This window comes from Populus euphratica, unplaced genomic scaffold (assembly GCF_000495115.2).
Source record: "Populus euphratica unplaced genomic scaffold, PopEup_1.0 scaffold360.1, whole genome shotgun sequence".
NCBI classification, from domain to species: domain Eukaryota; kingdom Viridiplantae; phylum Streptophyta; class Magnoliopsida; order Malpighiales; family Salicaceae; genus Populus; species Populus euphratica.
Genome location: NW_011500251.1, coordinates 193,436 through 202,907, shown reverse-complemented (window position 1 = coordinate 202,907; position 9,472 = coordinate 193,436). Strand labels below are relative to the sequence as shown.

Here is a 9,472-nt window from a genome sequence, read left to right as displayed (position 1 = left end):
TAGTGTAGAAGAATTATTTATATCAATAAATAAAAATAAAATATTAATGTGTCTATTCAATTATCTTACTTCAAGTTAATAATTTTTTTTAATGTAGAAGAATTAATGTGTTTTCTTACATTGAATAAAAAAATATAACAATAAATAAAAAAATTCAATATTTATATATAATAAAATATAATAAAGATTATATAAGTTAATAAAAATATATAAAATCTCAAGCTAATTATTAATATAATTGAATAATGCAACAATATTGTAATTACTATAATAAAATGCATTTTTTCTTATGTAATAATTTCTCAAAAATATAAAAAATAATATAAATAGATTAGGAGTAGAATAATAAATATTAAAAGTGTAAAAGCAAAAAAAAAATGTAAAGAAAAAGAAATGAAAACACCTTCTTGACTACCCCGACCATAGAATTCTTGTGGTGCTGCAATAATAATAATTATGGCCCACCAAACAAGACATATTCTTGACGCTGAGAATCAGTGCGGCGTTGTCGTATCTTGTTCATCGTACTTTTGATGGCCCTTTCCACACACTCGAAACTACTCTTTGGATCACTTCCACTTTTGGGGGTCCGATTTTCACATTTGCTGTTAAAATTCTCATCTTATTACTATATATTTCTTTCTCCTTGTTCACTGCCAAACTAGCTTAACCCTTGGCCTTTATCACTGCCTGAAAGCTCCCTGTAATAGCACTCAAAACCTTCAGCTATTGTTCTCAATGGGTTTTTTAGTGCCCTCTCCAGTCTTCTGCCCCCATGCCTTTGTTCTTCTCCTCTTTTGTTTCACGTCCTCTGCCTTGTCATTCGGCAGGAATGAGACCGACCGACTAGCCTTGCTGGATTTCAAGTCCAAAATGACCCATGATCCTCTTGGAATCATGCGCCTGTGGAATAGCAGCATCCACTTCTGCCAGTGGTTCGGTGTCACATGCAGTCAGAAGCACCAAAGGGTGGCGGTGCTAGATCTGCGGTCCCTTAAACTGTCAGGTTCCGTATCACCATATATTGGCAATCTGAGCTTTTTAAGAGAGATATACCTTCAAAACAACAGCTTCAGTCAAGAAATCCCAGCACAAATTGGCCACTTGCAGAGATTGCAAATACTAGCACTACATAATAATTCCTTTACTGGTGAAATTCCTGCTAGTATGTCTAGTTCCTATAACCTCGTTTCACTCATATTAGATAACAACAAGCTGATAGGAGAAATTCCTAAGGAGTTTGGCTCCTTCTTGAAGCTCGCAGACCTCTATATTGACGACAACAACCTTATAGGAACTATCCCTCCATCTTTAGGGAACATATCATCCCTCCAAGAACTATGGCTAGATGATAATAACTTGTTTGGGAATCTCCCTGCTACTTTAAGCGAATTGGTAAACCTCAGGGTTTTATCATTGTTTAATAATAGATTTTCAGGTACCATACCTCCCTCCATGTTCAATCTCTCTTCATTAAGGACTGTCCAAATAGGGCTTAACCATTTCCAAGGCAATCTCCCCCCTGATCTGGGCATTTCCCTTCCAAATCTTGAATTCTTTTCCATCCATTCTAACCAATTCACTGGAATTGTTCCTGTTTCAATATCCAATTTATCAAATCTTGAAATGCTAGAGTTAAACCTAAACAAGCTTACAGGAAAAATGCCTTCACTGGAAAAGCTACAAAGGCTTCTTTCAATAACCATTGCCTCCAACAATCTGGGAAGTGGGGAAGCCAATGACTTGAGCTTTCTCTCCTCTTTGACCAATGCCACAAACCTACAGCGCTTGATTATAACGCAAAATAACTTTCAAGGACAGCTGCCTCCACAAATCAGCAATCTGTCAACTACACTGGAAATCATGGGCCTCGACAGCAATCTATTATTTGGGAGCATCCCTGATGGAATAGAGAATCTCATCAGCTTGAATGATTTTGAAGTACAAAACAACCACCTTTCAGGTATCATTCCTTCTACCATTGGGAAGCTTCAAAATCTAGAAATATTGGGTCTTGCATTGAATAATTTTTCAGGGCATATTCCATCCTCTCTAGGAAACCTGACAAAGTTAATTGGACTCTATTTAAATGACATCAATGTTCAAGGCAGCATCCCTTCAAGTCTAGCAAATTGCAACAAAATGTTAGAGTTGGATCTTTCTGGAAACTATATTACCGGTAGCATACCCCCTGGCATATTTGGACTATCCTCCCTGTCAATTAATCTCGATTTATCTCGAAACCATTTGTCTGGATCCCTACCAAAGGAAGTAGGAAATTTGGAAAATCTAGGAATTTTTGCTATTTCTGGGAATATGATATCAGGTAAGATTCCTAGTAGTCTTGCACATTGTATAAGTCTGCAATTCTTGTACTTGGATGCCAACTTTTTTGAAGGATCCGTCCCTTCCTCCTTGAGTACCCTGAGAGGCATTCAAGAATTCAATTTTTCTCATAACAATTTGTCAGGGAAAATTCCAGAATTTTTCCAAGATTTCAGGTCCTTCGAAATTTTGGACCTATCTTATAATAATTTTGAAGGGATGGTACCTTTTAGAGGAATTTTCAAGAATGCAACAGCAACTTCAGTCATTGGGAATAGCAAGCTATGCGGTGGCATACCTGATTTTGAGCTTCCTCCATGCAATTTCAAACACCCGAAGAGGTTGAGCCTAAAAATGAAGATATCAATCTTTGTGATTTCCTTGCTTCTAGCGGTGGCAGTACTTATCACTGGTTTATTTCTTTTCTGGTCAAGAAAGAAAAGAAGAGAATTCACTCCAAGCTCTGATGGGAATGTTCTATTGAAGGTGTCTTATCAAAGTCTCCTAAAAGCTACAAATGGATTTTCATCGATCAATTTAATTGGTACTGGTAGCTTTGGCTCTGTCTATAAAGGAATTCTTGATCATAATGGAACAGCTGTTGCTGTCAAAGTGCTTAACCTCACGCGTCAAGGAGCTTCTAAGAGTTTCATGGCTGAATGTGAGGCTCTGCGGAACGTCAGACATCGAAATCTAGTTAAGGTAGTGACAGCATGTTCAGGTGTTGATTATCATGGGAATGATTTCAAGGCTTTGGTGTATGAATTCATGGTTAATGGGAGTTTGGAAACCTGGCTGCATCCAAGTCCTGCAACCCATGAGGTGCAGGGGATTCTAGATCTTTCACAGAGACTAAACATTGCCATCGATGTTGCCCACGCACTAGACTATCTTCATCATCAATGTGAAAAACAAATGGTTCACTGTGACCTCAAACCAGGCAATGTTCTTCTCGATGACGAAATGGTTGGCCATGTTGGTGATTTTGGGTTAGCAAAATTCCTTCTCGAAGACAACCTTCACCATTCGACGAACCCATCAAGCTCCATTGGAATAAGAGGGACCATTGGTTATACTCCCCCTGGTAAATGTTGTACATACAATTGTTCTGTTAATCGCATTCTTTTTCATTTTAATATCATATTTTCGTGCCGCTGTTTCTTCAAATGTCTCTAAACACTTTAAATTTTTCATGCTACTGCTTGCTGGATCCCGTAGCAAACTTACTTCCCATCTTATGGTTATGATTGTAGAGTATGGTGCGGGAAACGAAGTGTCAGCATATGGTGATGTATACAGCTATGGCATACTCTTGCTGGAGATGTTTACCGGAAAGAGACCAACTGATGACCTGTTTAATGGTCTGAACCTTCATAGCTATGTCAAGACATTTTTGCCTGAGAAAGTGTTGCAGATTGCAGATCCTACTCTTCTTCAAATAAAATCTGAAGGGAATTCTATCGAACAAAATAGAGTTCTTGAGTGCTTGGTCTCAGTATTTACAACTGGAATCTCATGTTCTGTCGAGTCGCCACAGGAACGGATGGGCATTGCTGATGTTATAGCCCAACTATTTTCTGCCAGAAACGAACTTCTTGGAACCTGATTGCATTACAAGAGAATGACGTGCCTAGTTCTGTGTATGCTTGATGATGATGTGATGCACTATTTATCTTTGCCTCGATTGTTTCTTTGATGAAGAGCCTATCTATCTCTACATACTTAATCTAATTATGTTGCACTGAGTTGTGAGTTAATTCTATAGTTGTCTTGTCATAAAATAGCTTAATCGCATCTCTCGGTGAATAGCCAATTCCAGTAAGCAACTCCTTTAGCCATAACGTTCCACATGCTTCGTATCTCTATGAAATAAGATTGCCACCTGCAAATTTAAAATAGCATGAAGTAGATTTTTTATCAATAATCTTTTCTGCCCATTATGCACGCGCGCGCGCGCACACACACACGAAGTAGATTGTCGATCTTATTTATATTGGGAATATCAATAGGCATGACTTGATACATTCTTTCTCCCAGACTCTCAAGGGTAGTAATTCCTGGCTATTTTATTTTACCCTTACTATAAAAACTATAAATTTACCAAACTAGTTTTGCCAATGGTGGGATTTCTTTACAGTAGAATTTAAAGATTCCAAATTGGCAGTTTTACAACGGTTGAAACAAAACCAAAAGACTAAGATTAAGGATCTAAACCCTCAATCTAAATTCTTAGCTCAAATGTCTCATGCTTCTGTACTCTTAGCTGGAACGAAATCTAAAAAAGAATACTTTGCAATTATGAAGTAGCTCCTACAAAGCAACAAAGACATTAATTCCACCCCATCTTCATCTTCATCTTCATCATGTTCCGCTGCAGGTCTGGCAGATGATAATGAAAAAAATTATTATGGTATTCTTCCACCTATACATTTTCTGTATTTATAGGCATTTTCTGCCCACAAATATAAATGTTAATATTTTAAAAATATATATATTTTAAGAGGCCCAAAAACTTTTACTGCCCATTTTCATTTTTAAACCTTTTCAAGACCCTTTTAGCCCATTTCTCTTGTCGTTAGAAAACACCAAAATTGTTTCTCCATTTACAGAAGAAGACATTAGACTTTCAGTGGTAGGATTTCTTGGCAAACAACTACATCAACTTTACAAAAAGCAACATAATTGCTCTAGAATAATTCAAATGTGCCTTCCTCAAAACTACTTTATAAAAGAGAACTCCTCTTAGCCATACAAGGCAAGACTTCAAAATAGAATTTCTTTAGAGAAGAAAATTTTTCTAACCCTTTGTTAATAAAACAACTAGGAAGATCCTCTTGTAACCATATATAAAATTCTCTGTAATCATATCTCTTATATCTATTTTCAATACAAATTTAAGTAATATCTCTTTAAATTTTATTTATTATTATTATTATTGTAGTTTAAATGTATTGTTTATTTATATTGGTGTTTGTTTATTTGTCTCCTATCAAGTATTTATATTAGTGTTTAATTATATATTTATTGGTATCTAAGCCAACTAAGATCTGAATAGAGTATTGTTATTCTATAAATTTACAGGAACCCTAGTAGAGAACAAAGAACCTTAGAATATAAATTAATCCTATTCAATATTTGTAAGTCATATTTGATAGAAAAGGGCATTAAACCCATATAACTCAAAGCATGTGTTTTTCAAGTATCTTTTCAAAATCATAAATTCTATTTTTTTGCAAAACTACTTCTCCTTCAGCTTCTTCTACCTTTTATTCTTCTAAAAATAAAATTATATAAGATTTTATAAAAAAAATATTAATAATTGAAAAATTCTAAAAGTTCAAAAGAATTAGATTTATCAAACATTTTCTTTTAATCTTTTCAAAATTGATTTTACAATAAAAACTAAAGAAATATTCAACTTACAAAACCTTTTAAAACTATCCAATTCCTTTCAAAAATACAAAGACCAAAACTATAAATATATTCATATTTATCTCATACAAATAAGAATTAAACCCCTCACTAAAGAAGATATGGATACTTTCATTCTAGTTATCCTTAAAAATTTTAAATTCTAAAATTTTCAAGATTCATTAATATTTTCAAGATTCTAAAATTTATGTAGTGGTCATGTTTCCTTTGATTCTTATCTAAACCTTATTATATCCCTAAAAAAATAAAAATATCCTACATGGTATAATTCTACATATCAAACCCATATCTATAATATGCTTGAAAGATGGGTTCTCATAACCTTGATCTTCAAATTCCATTACAAAACAATATTTTATGCTTTTACTGGTAAATATAAATTCCAATCACAAAAAAGTAGAACTTTACTTCTCTAAATAGATTTTTTAGATCAAATACAATTAAATCCAAATAAATATGTTATCATTGAACACATCATCCAGCAAAATAAATTTATAAATATCAATCTCAACATGATTAGAAAGCAATTCAGCATACTAGAAAAGCAAATTCAAAAATCTTTAGTCTCTTTTGTTAAAATTCCATCAAGACCTATTAACCAAAAACTTAAAAATCTAGTTTTAAAACCATTACAAGTTACCAAAACTAGTCAAATGCCATTACAAAACAACAAAAAAGACTTCTTAAAGCTATCAAAGGTCATCTCAACCACCTTAAGATTTTATCTTTCATCTTAATTGCTCATAACACACCTCATATCAATAACCATCTTTCAACCTCTACAAGCCATTTCAATATTATCCAAAATAATCAATTTCAAACTTTAAATAAAAAAGCATTTTAAAAAGAAAGTCTTGAAATCAACAAACTCATTTGGAAAAATCCTAAAACATTTGTTGCTCTAGATATAATAATAAAAAATAAACCAACCATTATAAACTAAAAAAAAAATGTATTTTTCCTTTATGAATAAGACTTAAATGTCTCAATATAACATTACCTTGTAACAAATAATCATGATTGTCAATGACTATTAAACTTAAACTAAAACCCCAAATAAAACTATAACTGAATTTCTTATAGTTGTTTTTTCTAGCAAGTTAAAAGAATAATAAGATTATCATCCCATCAAAACATAACATCTCAAAATATTAAACTCCATCAAAACATAAAAACAACTAAAGATCAAATACATCTATTAAATTCCGAAAAAAAACATCATTCAACATGTTTCAACCTTAAATTACTAACTAATTCAATGAAGGAAATTTAGGAGCTAATGGCTAGTCACAAATTATTGATATTCATAAGAAATCAACTAGACCATTAGATGCATCACACTGGGTAAAATTAATTATATCAGCTCAAATAATAAAACTACCAACTTAAAATCTAAACAAGATAGCTATCTGCCTATCTTAACAATATTGGAAAAAGAAAAAAAATGTAATTTTCATCAAAGACTTGCACATTCTCAAACCCTCAATGTCATTCAATAGCCCACCAGAGCTTATTACTTTCTGCGCTCTTCTCTGGCAACAATCTTGAACTTGCCTGTCTGTTGTTGCTGCAAAAAAAGCGGGGAAAAAACCCATCAAAAAGCCATAGAAACATGAGATCAAAATTTTGAATTGAAACGTGCAATGCTTTTTCTTTTCTTTTTTTACCTTATCCCATAATTCAGTGTGTCTTTTGCAAAAGCCAGCAACTATAGTCTCCTTCTTCTTCCCTTCTTTATACTCGATATAAACATCCTCATTCAACCCACAAGTAACATGAAATGCCAGAGGACACTTGGGCTCAGAGCAGTCAATAACACATCCTTTTCTACTCTTGCAAACATAACATTTCTCTTCCCATCTCCTTTTAGGAACCTTAGAATAATCAATTCCTTCACGGCCATCTGGATTGTCAAAAAACACCTCAGGAATCAGAAGTGCGCACACAATATGGGCCCATGACTCATCACGGCCATTTGTTGCGGTGGGTTTCAAAGCACCACCCTTTATTGGACACAAGCAACAAGATAAGGATGGTCTCTTACTTTCTCTGTCGGATTTAGAAGCCAAACACTGACTACAAAACCAATCACCATCAGGAACACCCTTTATTAAAGGGTTGCCATAGCAAGTAGTGTGAACCATTAAATCGCACCCGTCACAAAACACTATAGGATCTGTTGGATCCCCATCTGTGCTTTGACAAACAGCACACAAAATACCATCATCCTCTTCCTCTTTATACTCTTGTTGATTGTTTTCATAAAGAAATGTGACTTTCTCCTCTTGTTGTAAACTATCAATTGACTTATTAATAATTGGAAGAGGGGTTTTCTTGTTTTCCTCATCTGCTTTAATTTCTTCATTAGAAGAAGGAATATACTCAACGTTGAGATCGATTAGCGGCGAAAGAGGCTTACCGGAAACTAAATCGGGATGCAGTGCCCAAACCCTATTCTTGGTTGGCAAGCAGTAAGCAGCACTAGTAGTGACTTTGGGATCAGCATCCGCAAGAAGTGGGTACCGGGACTCCTTTCGCTTCTTGGCCGGCAATTGCGAGGAGAAGGGCACATTTTCTTCGTTTTCTTGTTGCTGTTGCTGTTCTAAGAGGGTGTGCCTTTTGAGAGGAGGTGTGGCTTGGAATTTGGTATCCATTGATGATTCTGTGTCTGAGGTTTTTTGGGATTTTGCAAGCAGAGAAAGATGGAGGCGGAGATTTAGGGCTTTTGTGTGGTTAAAATTTTGAATTATTAAAGGCAAATTTGGTTTGGAGGGAAGAGAGCCCGGGAAGGGAAGAACAACACTATCAAAATCTAGTTTTTTGTTTTCGTTTTTTCAGTTTCTCAAAGCTTTGTGGCGGCAACTTAATTTTAAAATTTTCCTGCCCCTCCAGCTATCAATAAGGCCTCGTTTTGGTCCCCATAGCACCGGAAATTTTAATTATATCCTTCTCTCCAATTTCGGGCATCTATCACTTCAAAGCCAAAGAAAACTGCTGATTTTATTTATAAGCTGGGCAACAAATTTGTTCATCCAGGACTCCCTTCCCTCTCCCAGAACATCCTGCTGCTCTGTTAGCTCTTACACAATACGGTCAATTCATAAAAAGTTCCGTTTTCCTCAATATTGTACTTTGAAATTAGAAAACCCAGATACATTACAAACGCCAAATACTAACAAGAGGGGGAACATTACACGTCTGTAGTGCAAAGTCCACAGTTCAAACACAGAGTAAATCTGAAAATTTGTTATCATAATGTCACTGAGAAATAAGGCATTCCACATTTCTCAAATCAACCATGAAAGGCAGCACATCACTAGCTACTGCTTATCGAGTTTCTAGATGTCATGTCAGTCATCATTCTGGGCAGGCACACTGCGTCTCCAAATTCCGGCCAGGACACTACCAAAGATTGAGTGGCAGACACTAGAAACAGCACACGGTACTGCTGTAAGCGGGTTACCAAAATGCTTTGTAGCAAGAACGACACCGAGCACAGAGTTCTGAAAGATAAAACAGCAAAAGTGGAATCATTTGTCTTCATAGAAAATGGGAATGCATAGCAGAGATTAATTTCTAAATGTGATAGACATTAGACAAAAGGAGGCCTAGAGCCATGGTCCCACCAAAGTTGAGAATTTCTCTCTTTTGATGCAGCGAGAGATTTATTTTGGCCTCCTCATGAATAGAGAATTTGCCTCTTTCCCATTAAACT

The 9,472-nt window shown here is 35.0% G+C and overlaps 3 protein-coding genes across 3 annotated transcripts in view; 1 reads left to right on the top strand and 2 right to left on the bottom strand.

Annotated features, from left to right (window-relative positions):
* Window positions 1–506: 506 nt before the first annotated feature.
* On the top strand, window positions 507–4,084 carry LOC105112728 (probable LRR receptor-like serine/threonine-protein kinase At3g47570). The gene is made up of 2 exons (XM_011008543.1): window positions 507–3,409; window positions 3,579–4,084. Exons 1-2 carry the CDS (start codon window positions 739–741, stop codon window positions 3,929–3,931), a joined length of 3,024 nt encoding a protein of 1,007 aa, XP_011006845.1. The 5' UTR covers window positions 507–738; the 3' UTR covers window positions 3,932–4,084.
* Window positions 4,085–7,025: 2,941 nt separating this feature from the next.
* LOC105112726 (protein Jade-1-like) lies at window positions 7,026–8,766 on the bottom strand. Its single transcript, XM_011008541.1, has 2 exons — window positions 7,425–8,766; window positions 7,026–7,324 (listed from the first exon to the last, which is right to left on the bottom strand). Exons 1-2 carry the CDS (start codon window positions 8,409–8,411, stop codon window positions 7,271–7,273), a joined length of 1,041 nt encoding a protein of 346 aa, XP_011006843.1. The 5' UTR covers window positions 8,412–8,766; the 3' UTR covers window positions 7,026–7,270.
* Window positions 8,767–8,852: 86 nt separating this feature from the next.
* LOC105112727 (probable sodium/metabolite cotransporter BASS1, chloroplastic) overlaps window positions 8,853–9,472 on the bottom strand; it is a 3,763-nt gene continuing 3,143 nt past the window's right edge. The window contains exon 7 of the mRNA XM_011008542.1: window positions 8,853–9,260. Coding sequence (XP_011006844.1) covers window positions 9,108–9,260 — 153 coding nt within the window. The 3' untranslated portion in view covers window positions 8,853–9,107. The remainder of the gene's footprint in view (window positions 9,261–9,472) is intronic.